An 18,620-nucleotide genomic window follows, 5' to 3' on the forward strand; every position below is an offset into this window, starting at 1 on the left:
CATTCTAATAAGTACGCCACAAAGAGTCTTGCATTCACACACGTTATCACATTATACAATTTATGGTCTACTTGTGAAATGTGTAGACAACTGGACCACTTTCCTCTTCGTCAACAATTTTTGTATGAATTCCTAATGTGCCCAAAGTGGAATAAAATCTACTGTGATAATCTGTATTTAGGGTTATCAAATGGGCAAACACGACCATGTTTAGCAAATGGTTACTCACATGATAAACAATACCAATCCGACCTTAGTGTTGATTCTCTCGAATCGGAATAATAATATATTCTAGTGTCTTTTACTCTGAATGCAGTAAAAAAAAACAAAGGAATTGTTTTTATTTTGTACACATTTAGTTTCTTTCTCAAGGGACGCATTCTCCAAAATTTCAAGAATGTTTCTACGATTTTATAATAACGTCAGATTTAAAATACTTTAAATGTCCAAGGTGTATATATCTAACACACAAATACATGCTGTGTCGACACGGTATAGCGAACCTCTCTCCTTATAGTTTAAGTTAGCGCTCAACCTATATCCCTTCGACCAAATACATATTAAAGCAGAAGCACATTTTCCTGCTTTACTTCATGGCTGAATGAATAAAATATGGAATCTCATAAGGAAAACGTATGCAGAGCGACCGAAATGCCGCACTACACACAACCGCCGAATGAACTGACAAACGGAATTATGGAACCTCACGAGCCACAGTAGCTGCGAACGGCTGTTTGTTGCTGCAGTCCCATCATGAATAATTTACTAGGATTCCTTGTAAACCAAAGCAAAGCCAAATAATGCTGTTGAGGGGAGTTTGCTTTTTTTGTCTGCAAATATACGTTTACGAAAGTATAAGGGTATTCAAATGATATAATTATAATAAGACCGGGAACAGAATATTAAATTTAAATATTATATAAAAATAATAATAACAATAATAAATAAGTAGCAGTTTCCAATTGTAGGAGAAAAAATTGCAGTTAAGAATCATGTATATACGTTTAACACAATTTTATATGAAAATGGCAAATTACTATTTTTAATGAGAATACATATATGCGCTGGATAAAAGAAGAATGATGAAAATGTGTATGTTCCCGTATTAAAATTAAAAAAAAAAATATTTTAAATGGAAAATATTTATTTTTAAAGTGTCCCTAAATTTCATCAAGGATTTGCTTAAGCCGTTATTTGTGTTAATTTGGAAACACAGCAAACTTAAATCGCCAATAGTGATGTTCGTTGGCTGTCAATTTATTTTTAATTGAAAATATTATTTATTTTTTATCTGAAATTCCGCAACTTATTTGTTTAACTTCAAGAAATCCATATCAGTCGGAAAAAATATTCTTAATCATGGCGACACACATACAAACATTTTCGCGGATAGGAAATTTTAAATAAAAATCATGCCAAGTGGTTTGACACTGAACCCTTAAACTTTGTAATGGGGATTTAACCGACATCACTCAACGAATAACCCCTCTCTCACACAATCACAAGTCGATAATAATAATGAATGGCTTAGGCATATGCACACATGCAGCAAATAAGATGTATGTGTGTGAGTGAGTGTTGTGTTCAGTAATATGTTAGTGGGGCTTTGTTTTTATTTACATTTTTCCTTTGGTATCCTTCTTCCACTATTGACGTTTCGTTCGGATCTCGTATTACTTTTGTGCCTCCACTATGAATCATACGCTGGGAAACGACCCTTGCTGTAGCGAACGGCACTCGTTTGAGAACAAAAGGCATTCGACATTTGTATTAAAGCCTCAGAGGCGAACGCGAATCAGGTCGCTGTAATGGAATGAGTGCTGGTGGCATAATGTGGCACAAGTTGCGAATCCTAGACGACGTGCTGCTTGGTCATGGTGTGGTGTGGCATGACATGGCACAACAAATACAATTAAACGTACGTACACATACGCACGTCAATTTATATACGTACACACATACAAATCTATTGCGTCTATATGTATGTAAGTAGGAAGAATGAAGAAACATTGTAGACATGTGCATGTGGACGAGTGTCTCCTAGAATATCCTTTTAAGACATCACGTGAAATTTAGATGGTTTCTGATATAAAAAACAACAACAACAAAACATGCAAGTGCTCGTAACAATTCCTAGCATTAACTTTTTAATAATCTACAACATGTGAAATATTCCAGTTGCATTTTACTGTGGTTTACTATTGCCATGAATGTAAAACACTGTAGCATTAACGAATTGAAGTCGTATATATGTATAAATATATATCTATTATATTTATATATAAAATTCACATAAAACACAGTGCATATATGTTTGTGTAATATATCATTTATTGTTATATGCTATGGAGTAGCATCGGAATTATTGGACTTTTATAGTATAGCACAGTTTAGTATTTGCTAGAAACTTTCGTACCGTTCTTAAAAAATATTCAATCTTGTTTATAGCACACACAAATTAGGCTTTAAATCACAATATATTTAATATACATAGTCCTTTAATTTCATCACTTTAATTTTCTTTGCCTGAAAATAGGCCACTCACTTTACTCTATGTTTTCCAACTAGTTTTCACTGTGTTCTTTCTTTCTTTTTTTTGGTATTTCAGGATGAATGATGTTCTCTTATTTTTCTTTTTTTCTACAGTTTTTTTCAGCGATATAAAGCGAAACGTTTATGCGTTCGAACAGCTCACCTACGTCTGAATGGTGATGGCAGCGTGTAATGTTGAGTTTCTTCAAGCGAGTCCGAGCGGAAAACAATGCGAACTTATTCCCTGTGTCCGCATATACCTCTGCCAATATTTCTCGCGCTCTCTCAACACATATATGTTCTAGCTGAGTACGCGAATCCTATATAGGGTTGCCAAGCTATTGAAGTTGGTGCGGTACTGTAATAATGGAAAATTTTCGCTACATTAAACAAGGACAGTAACCGTACGAATGGTAGTTTAAAATTGATGATGGGCAAAAAATGAATATCTCAAATTTTAGTTAAAAGTTTTGAATCTATAAATTTGGTCCGTCTATTTTAACCGAATCATCCAAAATCTGTTCATCACTTTTATGAACGTGCAATCCCTAACAATCACGCATATTTATTAGACCGTTGTTCGCATCAACAGTTTTAGCGTCTGCGCACACCGAATCACCCACCGTAACACTAACCGTTTTCTAAAGCGTGCAGTTTGACACAGTTTTCCAGTACATTTTTTCTCCGCGTTAAATTCTGTTTACTCATACGAATGGTGATTTGAATTCGTACCCACTTCTTGGAAGGGGATACAAAGGGGTGGCCGATGAAATGTGTGACAGAAATGCATCACAACGATTCGCAATAGGAACACCTGTGGTATTTGGTATCGTGTTTGGTGAGTTGTTTATCAGTTGCTTCTCCATGTATTTCGTCACTGGGAATGTGATTATCAGTTGTTGGTGCAGTGTTGCCAAGTTGAAAATTGTACCTATAACACCATGGTGTAATAATATAAGGTAACAGCAAGTGTTTTTGCGTACAACAACCAAATGGAAGTTTGTTGTTGAAAGTAATACTAGTGTCAACGTCATTTGACAGAAAAATGTAAACAAAGAAATTATATTTATTTTGAAAATGTAATATTTTCGAATCCTCAAAATAAAATTGAAAAACATGAATGAAAATCTATCAAATTTATATTGGGTATATTGATTACTTTCGGTAAAGGTATATTGGGTATATTGATTACTTTCGGATTTCGCCACAAATCCTCATCAGTTCTCTTAGTTTTTGCTTGGGATATTGTCCCAGGGAGTCATATATCACTCCACTAAACAACAAACCCTTCTTCCCCAATTTTATTATGTCCACAACGTAAAGTCTAAGTACTTCTAGAGAAAAGCTCTGTTTGAGAGTTCAATAAATTAAATAAAATATATTTTCAAAAGCTGAACATTGCTTTCAGGGGGTGTTAAATCTTATATTTATAAGTTTTAGTGGCAGGGAACTTCAAAATATTTATAAATATAAATTATTCAGCAATTTTTGTCACTGAGCACATAATATGGGTACATTTCGAAGGAAGATATTTTAATTTAAATTTTGAAAGCTGAATACTGTCAATGGCAAATTTATGAAAAAAATTGGAAACATATGGCTGCATGGGACAACCTTGTATAATTTTAAAGCGTATAACTACTACATTCTGCTTTTATTTTGTTAATTTTAATTTTTGTATGTTGCTAAAAAAAAACAACGTTTAGAGAAAACACCAACATAATGAACGAATAACCAAAATTTACTATTCATAACCTAGTTTGTGGTCAACCATGTGTATTACACCTGTAAGATAACTTAATCAACTTCGTTCACTCATTTCTGATACGACATCTCTTTTTCAGCATTAACGCAGTGGAATTTTATTACATCCGTTTCGTCCGCCAATCCTTTTTTTATATTTTATTTCATAAGATACCCATATCATCAACAACACCAACAGCACCTTCCTCGTTGAACTGGATGGCCATTTTTAGAGTTTTGTTTTAATTACAAATTTGATATAAATATTTGTTCTGTTCCAGAATGAATGTGTACGGTTTTAAAATGCACACTTTCTCGACATTGTAGGGTTTTGTTGAACGTCCGTATTACCCTAATACGCCAGGATGTCTTAATTGAAAATTTCGAAAATGTATGTAAACCATGTTATACTCAAGACAACTATGTTGTCAGGATATTTTAGTTTTGTGTGGCCCGCTGAAAAAGTTCAGTGGTATGTACGGCCCCGCCCGACTTTACCGTTGACTCGAATTTTAACATTGCGCTTTAAGGAATTTGAAATGCCCACGCGCGTAGGGGAGTTTTTATGCCGTTTTTACATGTTTTAGATATTTTTAAATCTACGCTTGATAAATTTGTATAAATTAAAATTTTAAAACCACACATAAAATTGGATCTTTCAAAATATTTTTTCAAAGGCCAAAAATATACGTGTACTTTTTCAAATTTGTTTTTACAGACCACAGATAGGCCTGGACTTTTTAAATATTATTCAAGGAGATTTTTCAAAGAGTTTGTATCGCCGCGAAATGTTCGTCCTAGACCCACCTTTTAGTATATTTCGACTAGCCACAGTTAGGGACCAATTCGGTTCAGTTAATATTATGGGAATGGAATGGACCAACAACTTTATATTTGTCTTTTCTTTTGTGGAAACCGGTAAAGTATGCATTCTACGGCGTATATATCTACTTCTGAAGGACATTGATACCAATTATGTTGTTGTATATACTCAGATGTGGGAGTTATACGTAAATATTTACATGGAAATACTTATTCTGATATTTAGTATTGCCAATACCACACAAGTTTGTCAAGGGCGAACTTTGGTCATATATATATATATATATATATATATGGGCAATATTGCCCAGATGTGGCACATCAATGATTTTTGGTACACATATAGAGAAAAATGTTCTGACTCCGAAACCGTTCGGATCAAATTTTTGGTTGATGCGCGCAAAAGTTATCGAGGTTTTAATTTTGGGCATAAGAAAAAATCTTAAAATTACGCCGTTTATTATATTGACCAAAAACGTTGATACATATCTTCCTCCGTAAAATAAGAATATGAATATATTATAATAATCACGATAAAGTTGCGCATATTCGCGAAATATGAGAAAAATAAAAAAATATAGCAGATTACATCAATATTTTCATTATATTAATGACATACACACACCTAAAAATTAATTTAAAAATATCTACATAATCTAAACACCATGATGAATCAAATGATATCAAAATCACACAAGTCCGTGTAGCGCTCTCTAAATCACAGCGACAACAAAACAAGATATTGAGGAAAAATATTTGTTTTTGGTTCGAAAAAATAATGTCATCATATTTATTTTTTTAATTGTATACAAAGGAATTTCAGAAAAAAATGTTGGGGTTATTCTGCTATTTTGCCCGAATTTCGCCGAAAATTTTACATATATAATAATAATCACTTTTTGTGTATATGTATACGTCTTGCGGATTATATCAAGACCCTTCCGATAAATCTTAGAATTCTATAAATAGGAATAAATCTTAAAATAAAATAATATTATGAAATATATATTTTAAATTGCGTCTAAATCGCGTAGTTCTCAAAATCATTTGATGCGCATGCGGTTTCCAGGAAGTACTGAAGTTTATCTTCCAATCCATGTATATTTTGCGAAATTTCATTTGACGGCTAAGATGTGCCGCACGTTACATTGAAGTACCAAAAAAATCGTAAAACGCGAATAATTTCCGAAAACTCCATATGCCATTAACGCGCATCCGATTTCGGTGTGCACCCTAAAAAAATACATCGATCTATACCATTTCAATGTGGTCCATTAAGAACCATGGATGTGCCAGCAAAATCTATTTTTGAGATAAATTGGGTACATCTCTCTTTCGGCTGAAGTTTTTAAAGTTCTCTTTTCGAAAAAGATCAAAAAATGAGGTCATTTATTGAAGCGGAAATGATACACAGAAAACGCAAATAAATCCGCGACATTTTCAAAAACATTTTTTGCCAAATTTCGTGTTTTTGGAAGGCCAGTTCCCGCCGTTCTAGTAGATGGATTTTCACGAAGAAGATTTTATATCATCCGAAACGTAAAAAACCTTTTTGATCGCGGGTACCCATATGATTAGGTTGACAGATCTAAAAATTTGGTCCGAAAAATAGGTTTTTTAGAAATTTGATCACACAAAATTCGCACCTTCGGATGAGTATTACTCTGAAGCTGTTTTTGATCGACTGCAGAAGCTTTTTCATCTGTTGTTCTTCATGCAAAATTAAATGGACTCGATCATTTGAGATGCCCATGATATTAGCAATTTTTACGCACTTTTATTCGTCAATCATTTAATACCATATCATGTACTTTGGGCACAATTTCAGTTGTTGTGGCTGTTTTTCGACGTGCACTACGTGTTTCATCTTTAATGCTTGTACGACCATGTTTAAATTCAGCAACCCAATTTTTAACTGTTGCATATGAAGGAGCACTTTCACCAAACACCTAATATTTAATGACAGCACGCATTTCTAACGTTTTCATTGCGTTTTTTTTTTTTTTTTTTTTTTTGAACACCTGTTTCTATATGAAGGACTTGCCAGATCAAAACAAAATTGAACAAGTGTTCAGAGATGGAAGGTTCCAAAACACTTAACTTTTTGTGCTAGGCTAAGGAGTTTCCGAACTTCTCTTGTATGTATGTTTACATAAAATATTGTCTATATCTTTGCCACTAAAAAGGGGCCGTGCGTCTGGAAATTCAAGCGCACTTTTATAAACGGGCTAACACATGAAGCAAACATACGACAGGACAGTCGAGGACAATTGAGTTGATGAATTAATTCCCAAACAATTAAATATTTTTCTTTGCAGATTGTTTATTTTGTTGTTAACTTTAGAAGGCTACGAAGCCCCACTTGTTCCGTTAGTATTGTTTGAATTGAAACGTCGATGATTTCATATTTTCTCGGTCGGTATTCGAATAATTATACATGGGCATAGGGACTGCATTTTTTTCTCCAGTTGGGTGGCTAAAATCATAACCCAATGGCTCTATATTTTTGCAGATGGGTTGGGAAACACCTAAATTATATTCTTATAAGAATGAATAAAAAAGCTTAACACATTCAAAAGATAAATAAATTAATGAAAATCTTTAAAATTTATATTTCTATCGCTTCCACATATTTCATCTAATTGCGCCATTGCCACTTATATGTATGTGTAACACATATGAAAATGATGAAAATTGCGAGTTATTCCACGTTGAAAGATTTGGTTCCTCAAATTTTCCCAGCGGGCATTTAAATTAGAACTTTGTACCAGGTTACTCAATGAGGATTTATTTGGCATGTATACAATGGAGTTGACAAATGAAAGTCACTGGGTAACAAAATCCGGTACAATGAAAAACGTACTATAAAGAACAATTTCAATGTTCCTTTAAAGAACAATTTCAATTTTCCTGTTGGGTTATTTCTATAAACATAATTTGTCATATTTACATTGACACGAGTATTACGTTCGAATCACCTCAGCTGGGTTTTGCTGATACCTTTTATAATTGTACCATGCATCTAATCGTGAATTTTAATATACATTCCATATATAAACAGTAACGAGCACACAAAATGCTAGTAATATTATCTTTAAATTTTAAAAAATTAGTTCGAAAACATATAATTGAACTAAAACGGCATTTACATTAGAACTTTTTACCGGGTTAACCTACTTTATGAGGATTTATTTGACATATATGTAAAGGTATTGACAATTGAAACCCACTGGGTTAACGAAATCCGGTTAAATGTAAACGTACTATAATAAAAAAATTAGCTACCGTTATTTTGAAAGAAAAAATGTAATTACATATTATATGGCAGAATTTGCATTTTTATGACTTGCTACTGTATATATCTAACTACGGGTAATTTTTTGATGTTTCTTTTAAGATGTTTCTAGCATCAATAGATGTTCTTGAACAATTCGTAGTACTCAACGCCAATTTTGGCAGCGGCAGAGTATTCTTGAATCGAAGACTGACATAATTCGTGCTGTGGCACACATCAATACACATACGTACATATGTATGTACAACACTTAAGTAGGCAACTTTTTGCCAGAAACGCACATTTTTTTAATTAGAAACCAGTTATAGGTCTTGCACAATAACTTGAGTGGCAATCGCACTGTATTGCTCCCAGCGAATACGCAAAATGGGCGGCCGGTTGAACAAACATTAAAAATGGACTGATTTCCCGTAAACAGTGTTTTAGATAGAAATTCTTTATCAATCACATTGTGTGGTGAGGGTGGTGAATAGCATTTTGGTACCCCCAATTGTATTTAGGGCATTCAGGCGAAATCTTAGTGTACGAAAAGTAGTTAATAGTACTCAAGCTAACTATTAACGCCCAAATTAAATTTGAAAAGTGTTGCCACTTCTTGAGTAAGAAAACAGAATATTTATTTTAAAAATTATTCCAAATCAGTTTTATTTTCGAAAAAAGGAAATTTATATGTATCTCCGAAAAATGTTAACATCTGCTTGTCACTGTGCTGTAGCTTTAAATGTTGCTAAATATGAATTCCGCCAAAACAGAATATTTTTTGGTATATGGCATATTGGAAGTACTTGTTTTTGCTTTTTATTTCTGTAATATTTCTAAGACGAGAAAAGCTTTGACTGGCACATCGCGTACATACATATATAAATATATGTCACAACGAGGTGTGGACACAATGCAATATCATGAATTAGATAACTGAGTTGAAATTAGTCAAAAAAAGGTCCAAATGGATTGAACATATCCTCATGAAAGGACAAATAACAACATAAAAATAAGCAAACGTGTTTACTTGGCTTGATAACACAAAATCGTAAACCCTTTTTCCATCTGTAGACTTTTTTCATACAATGGAACAGGTTTTGGTATTCGGTGAGCGAAATTGCCATTTGCCTATTGCCTTCAATTGCCTTGGATTTTGTCGTCGTCAATTTCGGTGTTGTATTCGGTTGCATGGTTTTACGCCAATAATTCTATGTAATTCACATAACACCCTCGAACGACGTTTGCTACATAAACGATAAAGCTCTTAACTAATATTTCTGTTGTTCAACGTTTTAAAGCTTACACGCTCCAATAGTTTATAAAAGAGTGTGTCTTTGGCCGACGTAAAAAGATTTTCAAAAAAGATTTTCGTTAAATCACATCGCCTAATCTATCAATTCACCGTTGAAGCTGTGATCGCTGTTCCAAAAGAAACACACGAACTAGTAAGAATGTCGTTGTACATGATCCTTTCTGTAATAGTGCCACTGGCTGTCACTCTGACGGTAACAATGGCATTCCCTGATGGGGCTCCCTCGGATACGTGCGTAAAGAAGCGGCCCAACCAACCAAACCACGGACAGGCCAGATCTCAACCGCTTGACAGCAACCCATACAATGTGGTAGCCGACTCGGAGACATATCACCCTGGTCAGGAGGTTACAGGTGAGTCGTATTCTCCGCAAAATCCGAATTGTTTCTAAGAACTGTTATTTCCAAAAACCGTGCAGTGGTAATATATCCCCATACGAAGCAAGAGCTGTTTCGGGGATTCTTCATACAGGCGAGAGATGCGGACTCGAATGAATGGATTGGGGAATGGCTACACAGTGAGAACACAAACACAATACCGGAATGTTCCGCAATAACACACGGAGATAATCGCGATAAACTTGCTGCCAAACTCATTTGGAAAGCTCCACAGAATAAACGAGGTCGTGTCTACTTCACGTAAGTACCATTTTCATACGATGGGGATATTCTCGAACGGTCCGAAATTATTTTCTATCAAAACAAACAGCAAATGCTGCAATAATCAAATGTTTTCAGTCCGACCACGCAACACAAACTGGTTATGCTGAAATGAGCCTTTTCGGGCAAGCGGCTAGTATGTGTATAGATATGAGTCGTTATAAATAATAACAAACAAGAAGTGTTGTACCCAAGTCACAGAAACTCGCATTAAACTGTTCATGCTGGTATGTATCCCTTTCAGATCCAGCATGATCAATTGTGAAATCTGACCATTTTTAAGTGAATGTAGTATAAACGTGTGTATGAGTCTGTTAATTATTTTTTTTTTTATTGATTTAGTAGTGCTTTGTCACCCCTTTAGAACATGGGAAACAAATTTGAACTAACAACGAACTTAGCATGCCGCTCTGGTTTCAATATGACTACAAAAACATCGGAAATTTATTACTGTCTATGTGTCTCAAAGGCAAAAAATTTAGGAAACAGTTGTTATTGTTGCAGATGTGCTTCGAAAGAAGCAGTGAAGAACTACTTCATATCTATAGGTAATTTCATATGGGAATATTTCAAACAGTTTTAAATTCCTTGAAGCTGAGGTCCGCAAACTCATAACTCGCGAAATATAAAAATATTACATATAACACTGTGCGACAAATTAAAATTTGTTTGATAATTACCGGGAAATTCCAACTGATTATGAAAGAGGGGATAAAAAAGAAGACACGTGTATCGGCGTTTTGAAAGTTTACGTGGGGGTAACCTAAAAAGGGGGGTCAATATTCCCCCTTTTCAAGAATTTTGATAATTCTCGATTTATGATTACTTGTAAATCTTGCTTTTTAGGTATATAGTGTCTTCGGCAATATTACTGATAAAATATCGAGGAATATTTTGGTTTACAACTTTAACCCTCAACCGACTCATTGAAGGGGTCTTTCGGTCCCCCTTTCCAGATGTGATTGAAAACTCATTCAAAACGGTGTTAATTGTGCTCAGAACATTCTACAGAAATGTTCGCCATAATGTTTTACTATAAGTTTCAGAATAGACTATAATAGCCTAGACAGACGACTGCCTTAATTTGAATTAACAGGCTTAATTCAAATTAACTTGTACATTATCGTCATTTTTAATGCACAAAATCAAACTGAATTTATACTGAATTAACCAATTTCAATATGGCAATGCTGTCGAAAATCAATTAATTGTTGTCAAATTTGTTTACGTTTACAAAAATAAAAAGTATAAATAAAGGAAAATTTCAACATTTTTTCAAATTGGGAGCTGTTTTGCAACATTCTAGCTGCTATTCTTCCTTTATGCCATGTATATATTCTTAAAGATCCAATCCCGAAAAATATTGGAAACGAATGCCAACGTCTTCAACATCTACATACAGACAAACAATTGTTTTGAATCAAAAAAATTGTTTTGTAAATACAGAAACTCTCGTCTGTCAGGGGTAAATATTAATTCAAATTAAGAATTTTTTAATGTAAATTAAGGCTGTCGTGTGTCTATGGTATAAATCAAAAATCAGCCTCAACGTCAAAAATCTTAAAAAAAATTATCAGTACTTAATTTTAGGTATATTATGTCAAAGAAAAAATATTCTACGTCAAATTCCACTGCAAGTCCCAAAACAAACTTATCATATCGGGTTAAAGTTATATACCAAAATATTCCTCGATATTTTATCAGTAATATTGCCGAAGACACTATATACCTAAAATGCAAGGATTTCAAGAAATCATAAATCGAAAATTTGTGTTCTTTCCTCTTTCTTGTGCCTAAACTACACAATGTGTAGAGATGGTATTTACCGGGTAAATACCCAAGGAGTGGGTAAATACCGGGTAAATACCCATTTGCGGGTATTTATTTTGGTATTTACTATATTGAATCGGTAATACAACATCTTACACCCTATTTCCGGGTTTCTGTTATCAAATCGATTTAGAATGGATAGTTTTACGATACTTTAAAGACGTGGGTAAATACCCGAGTTTTTACCCAAAAATTGGGTATAAACTCATTAACTGCCGAACCACTTGACATAGGCGGCCAAAATGTTGCATACATGTTTTTAATGTCAAAGCAAACATAGAAATCCAAAAATGGGGTCCCTGGGTCCAAGTTTTGATATAGCCCCCATATAACCGTATCTCCCGATTTAAGGGAACCCCACCCATTCTCGATTTTAGTTTTTCAAGATTTTCAATGGGCTGGTAAATCAATACCAATTATCAAAAATAGGTTATGATCGAAAATTACATTGGTCATTTCTAAAGTCGAAACTCTTTTCAATGTAATCTAAGAACGTTACCTAAATTGCAACGGTTTTGGCTAAACCTTCAACAATAAGGGACGTATTCTTCTTTTACATCTCTAAGTCCTTAGTCTCTATTTAGATTGGGCGAGTTTACTTGCGGCAAGTCTTTGTTTGCAGGAGAGAGTGACAAGGGGAATAGAAATTGAAAAAATTGCCCTTACCGTTTGTGTATTTTGTTTGTAGTGTCAGTAATTTGAAATTCAAAATGTAAAAAAAATATACATATTTTTGAAACCGAATTGCCTTGTATAGACTCATGAAGCAAGTTCAAAAGAGAACGATAATAATTACCGCAAGTAAACTCGCCTAATCTAAATCAGGACTTATATAGATTAGCGAGTTTACTTGCGGCAATTCGTATCGTTCTCTTTTGAACTTACTTCATGCTTCTATACAAAGCAATTCGGTTGCAAACCCTTGCCCCTCTCTCCAGCAAACAAAGACTTAATATTATAAAAATTCAAAAATACGGAAATTCAAAAATTAATTTATTTTCAGATATTCTCATATATCTACATATATGTTTTTTAACCAATGCGTTTAACTATTTGCGGAGAATTTCGCCAATTACCACAAATAGGAACTCATTTAATTTATATCTAAAATGCAAGATTTAAACCGCTTATATTTTGAAGTAGATTACAGTTAAATTCGTGCCATGATTAAAGCTATGTTTTTCTTTTTAATTGCAGGGGTACAGTCTTGCAAAGTTATGGTACATTCTGGAGTGACATTATCGGAAAAGTGCAACGACATCAGTGATCCATGCAACATTAACCAGAATGCAGGAATTTTCAAAAATATGAATATTCGCCTATATTATAACAAAATAAAGAAATCAACTAAAAAACAGATTTTAATGTTAATGTTTCCATAATTTTACAATTACTAACTGTTTGTTTGCGATTATACGAAAAGTCGCCAAGTATTCAAAACAATGATACCAAAAAATAATCTCTACAGATGAAATTCAGCAACAAATACTGATAATGAATACAATAAAATGTAAATAGATCTGATGTAGAAAAATACACTTTGGTGGCAATGTAATAAGAAGGCCATATGCAGCAAGTGTAGAGATTATGACTAAAATAATTTAACTCAGTCGGTATTGGTTCAAATGTCTGTGATAAGGCGGGGTTTGTTGATATTCGTACTTAAAGGGTCGAAAATCAGGTGAATGAAGAAAGAAAAAATTTGAAATGTGTTTAGGAGATTGGGTTGGTACTTGCAATAGATTGGCTATTGTATTGTGCAGTTGTGATATGGTGTTAGTTTTTGGAAATAGTACACATTTGTACCCAAAAATTATAAAATGTTCAATTACTGATTTATGCATAAATTGGGATACAATATTGACATTTGTCATTAGGATCGCATTTGTTATGGCTATTAATGGCTTAAATAAGATTCAAAACATTTAATTATTAAAAAAACGTCACGCTAAATCCACTTAAAATTATTTTATTCAATCGGAATTTTTTTACTTTTTTTAAAAAATTCCACGAAAAGCCAAACAATATTGGCATTAGTCATAGAAATCAATAATTTTTTTTCCTATTTTCACCTGAAATCGATGAACATTTTACGTTTTTATTTACTTTGATTCAATTGCTTACTTTGATTCAATTGCATTTCCTTGTAAGGAACGCTGAAATCTTTTATGATTTCCACAATTGAAAACATTTCGTAGAATAGAAACAGTTTTGTAATGTTTGTGGCTCTAAAGCATGTGTTTAATCACATATGAGTTTAAATGATTTTGGGCGTGATGTTTTTTATAGAATCACCTAATCTTATGTAAGAACTCAGCCAAATATGATACAGGGGTATGAGGTTGTGGAAACCCTAATGCTCACACCTTTCGTATTGCAACAATGATTCTCAAATAAATTGCGGGAATCAACAATGCTTCAGATTACTGGTTACAGCAATTTTTAAACGAACACAACAATCGTTTTACATTTCAAAAGGTAGTTACTAAGTAAATGTCGCATTTACTATTATGTGTCCTTATCAGGTAGACGGAAAGAAAGTCTGTTTTTAAGGGTTAATTGATAAACGATCATAAACGATGGTCTACTTTAATATGAATTGTATTTTACAGCCGACTAGTCATTAATTAACACGCATTGATTGCCCCATTATGTTTCAGTATAAGATAACATCGAACATACATTCGAACTGTGAAGTGCAAATAAGCGGTTTTATATATTTTAAATATTATATTTCATGATGTGGACCGATATATTAAACGACAATTTGAAACACAAACCAATATTTTGGATCCACAGTTATTAAATAAATTATAGTTCATCATGTGGTAAAGTTTTTATTCCATTAACATATCTCGATAAGCGTGGTTTTAGATTTATCGGGATCGGTGTTGAGAGTTTATCTCTCTCAGTGGTAAATTGTGAATTGAGTTGGAAAACATTACCACAGGTAGAAACAAAAAAGTACGAAAAGGTACCTAACATTCTACTTCAAATGATAATAAATCATAATTATCGAGAAATAATGGCCAATATTTATACCAGTTATTTGCATAAATAATATATGTTATAATTTAAGCGTAAATGTATTCACGAATAATAATAAAAAAATCTTTTTTTGTACGTTTATGTCAATTCGTACCTTTTGTGAACAAAAAGTACGCATGTTACACAATTAAAAATAGCGCAACACTAATTACTCTCAATTTGCCATGAGAGAGAGAGAGAAACTCTAACACCGATCCCGATAAATGTAAAACCACTCTAACCAACTGTATGTGCAATATACTGTACATAACGCCATTATTTACACGACACACTGTAAATACCTGACACGATAAAGGCATTGCTATCTGCACTCTCATATTATTATTATGCTCACATACACATTTACAACACTTTATACTACGTTGCCACTTTTTTCTAACTCAAATCCCCACTTGAAGATACATTATCCCCAAAAAAACCAGAAATAATTTATAATCCCCAAAAAATCCAATTTTCCTTTATGATATAGAAATTATAGTAAAAATTAGTAGATCCTTTTAGTATGTCTGTTCCCATATTAAAATTAATTTTTTTATTGTAATTTTTAAATTAATATTTACTCTTTAGAAAAATTAAAATAATATAAAACGAATTAAAAGAATGATAAAAAATAAAAAAAATATTCTTCAAAATCATATCCCAAGTTCAATGATTTTATCGAAAATTTAATCCCATGAAAATCTCCAGGTCCCCAAACCAGAAATTTAAACCCCATTTCAAAATAAATCGCTTAAACTGGCAACACTAACTTTATATAGTATGTTCGTTGAATGCATACATCGAATGATCTTTCCTGCAGTAACACTTACCGTTGTTGTTGTTGTTATTTTCAAGTTAATCAACAACAATTTTGAATGTCCAGAGCACAAGTACAATGACACTTGTTTACTTGGCGCGCCAACATTCTACGAAAATATACCTCCAGTTAGTTACAAAAGTGGAGCTCGACCGTGCGGAGCACAATTAGAATCCGAAGCGCAAATTATTCATTGATACGTATATCACCAGCAGTAGTAAAAGCCAGTTTTTACAATGGTTATCAATTTTGCTGCCGGTCCAGCTAAACTACCCGAAGAGGTAATGCTTCGGAATGCTAATGTCTTTTGAATATTTAAGCAGATACTTTTTTTATTCATATTTTCATGTCCATTTAATTACAGGTGCTGCAAGACGTCCAAAAGAATTTGCTGAACTACGATGGCTGCGGAATTTCAGTTATGGAAATGTCACATCGTTCATCCACATATGGCAAGATTCAGAAGAACGCAATCAATAGCTTGAGAGATATACTAAACATTCCGGACAACTATAAGGTATTATTTATGCAAGGCGGAGGATGTGGACAATTTGCTGCCGTATGTATGAATCTTATAGGACGCAGCGGAAAGGCGGACTATGCTGTCACCGGTTCTTGGTCAGCGAAGGCGGCAAAGGAGGCTGCTCAATATGGTCAAGTGAACGTAGTGTTTCCTGCTTTGGACAAATACACCACTGTGCCTCGTTTGGAGACGTGGAACTTAGACCCCGAAGCGTCGTATTTATATTATTGTGACAATGAGACTGTAGACGGTGTTGAGTTTGATTTTGTACCTGTTCCTCCCAACGATGTGCCATTAGTGTGTGATATGTCGTCCAATTTTTTGTCGCGTAAGATTGATGTAAAGCGATACGGTGTTATATTTGCTGGAGCTCAGAAAAATATTGGGCCATCTGGAACAACGGTCGTAATTATACGAGAAGACTTGATGGGCCACCAACTTAAAGTAACGCCATCCATTTTCAACTACGCACTAATGAGCAAAAACGATTCCTTATTGAATACGCCAAACACATTTGGGTAAGTCCTATTATCCGCTACTAATATCTAAGCACATTTACTGTTAAATTTTGAAGAGTTACCAAACCCCTGGATATCTTTTTTCAGAATATATGTTATAGGTTTGGTTTTCCAATGGATTCAACGTAATGGTGGAATCGATGGCATGTCGAAAAATGCACAAACCAAGTCCGAGCTAATATACGATGTCATAAATAAATCGAATGGATTTTATTATTGTCCAGTTGATAAAAACGTCCGTTCGCGAATGAATGTACCTTTCAGGATCGGTGGACCGGCAGGCAATGACAATCTGGAAAAAGCTTTTCTTTCAAAAGCAGAAAGTGAGGGAATGATCCAATTGAAAGGTCATCGCTCCGTTGGTGGCATTCGTGCGTCTCTTTATAACGCGATAAAGATCGATGAAGCCAAAAAACTGGCGGAACTAATGTTACAATTCTATGAAAACAACCAAAAATAAATGTATGCATAATGTGTAATAAAACTTTTTTATTTAAAATTGTATAAGTCGTACCTATAATAAACCACGCGACCTGAATATATTATATAACTGCTCCTCCAAGTAAGCATTTGTGCCACGTAAGTTGTCGACAACCTTTTTAGCCCAAACAAAGTATTCATCTCGCCGTTCCTGAAAAATAGAGGGAAATAATTCAATTTTGTTAATATGTACATGGTTGAAGTGCGCCAGCCAACCTGTGTCCAGCCACATGGCAACGTTTTTTCAAGATCTCTTAAGTTGTCCAATTTGTCGGCCAATTTTACAAGTTTTGCCTTCTGGCTTGATTTTGCTGCATTCTTTATTTGCAATTGTTTCCTGACATCTTTGGCTAAAGTTTTATCGTCCGTAACCTCACGCACAATTGAACTAATTTCATATCCGAATAAATTCTGTAAAGCCGAATATTATTTATTCTTGCGAGAAGAGCAATTCAATGGATTACCTCAATTTCTTCAAAAGTTGTATCAGTGTCCTCTACCGTATCATGAAGCAATGCCACCATAAGAACTGTCACATCCTCTACGCGAGCTTCTGCCGACAGGATTGTTGCCACATTTATGGGATGGTTAATATACGGTGTGCTATTCGTATCTTTGCGTCGTTGATCCCGATGCTTAGAAGCTGCAAATTGTAAACATTTCATAAACAAGTCCATAGTATTTTCATATACTCTACAAATCGGATAAAACAAATAAAAAATTAAACAAGTTAAAGATACGTCAAAAGTGAATGAAAATGATAGCACCAGCTGGCTTTTATTTGGCGGTGACAAGGCTACTAATTAAACGCGTGAACATTGGACGGTATACAATTAAATATATTAAATATGACATTAACAAAATGTAGTAAAATGTTAATTGACTTCGCTTGCTTTTCCATTAGCAAGTTTTTCTTTGCCAAATTTGCGAATCAAAATACAAAAGAAAGAAAATAAAAGTCAAAAGTGTTTGCATTTTAAAGATTTTTTTTATATATTTTATTTTATATTTTATTATATAAATTGCAAAAATTAAATTTCACTTGCACAAATTAACACAAAAGCCGGCTGTGTGTCAGTA

At 33.7% G+C, this 18,620-nt stretch overlaps 3 protein-coding genes across 3 annotated transcripts; 2 read left to right on the plus strand and 1 right to left on the minus strand.

Annotated features, from left to right (window-relative positions):
- Positions 1-9,825: 9,825 nt before the first annotated feature.
- On the plus strand, positions 9,826-13,442 carry LOC133332002 (putative defense protein 3). Its single transcript, XM_061540387.1, has 3 exons — positions 9,826-10,039; positions 10,105-10,324; positions 13,373-13,442. The coding sequence occupies exons 1-3, from the start codon at positions 9,826-9,828 to the stop codon at positions 13,440-13,442; spliced, it is 504 nt and encodes a 167-aa protein (XP_061396371.1).
- A 2,790-nt stretch (positions 13,443-16,232) lies between these two features.
- On the plus strand, positions 16,233-17,520 carry LOC133332021 (probable phosphoserine aminotransferase). Its single transcript, XM_061540406.1, has 3 exons — positions 16,233-16,300; positions 16,384-17,060; positions 17,148-17,520. The coding sequence occupies exons 1-3, from the start codon at positions 16,256-16,258 to the stop codon at positions 17,518-17,520; spliced, it is 1,095 nt and encodes a 364-aa protein (XP_061396390.1). The 5' UTR covers positions 16,233-16,255.
- Positions 17,521-17,574: 54 nt separating this feature from the next.
- On the minus strand, positions 17,575-18,217 carry LOC133332004 (guanosine-3',5'-bis(diphosphate) 3'-pyrophosphohydrolase MESH1). The gene is made up of 3 exons (XM_061540388.1): positions 18,005-18,217; positions 17,757-17,951; positions 17,575-17,691 (listed from the first exon to the last, which is right to left on the minus strand). Exons 1-3 carry the CDS (start codon positions 18,215-18,217, stop codon positions 17,575-17,577), a joined length of 525 nt encoding a protein of 174 aa, XP_061396372.1.
- Between the last annotated feature and the right edge of the window lie 403 nt (positions 18,218-18,620).

The sequence above is a fragment of the Musca vetustissima genome, unplaced genomic scaffold (assembly GCF_032173495.1).
Source record: "Musca vetustissima isolate MV318-11 ecotype Yass unplaced genomic scaffold, APGP_CSIRO_Mvet_v1 utg2750, whole genome shotgun sequence".
NCBI lineage: Eukaryota > Metazoa > Arthropoda > Insecta > Diptera > Muscidae > Musca > Musca vetustissima.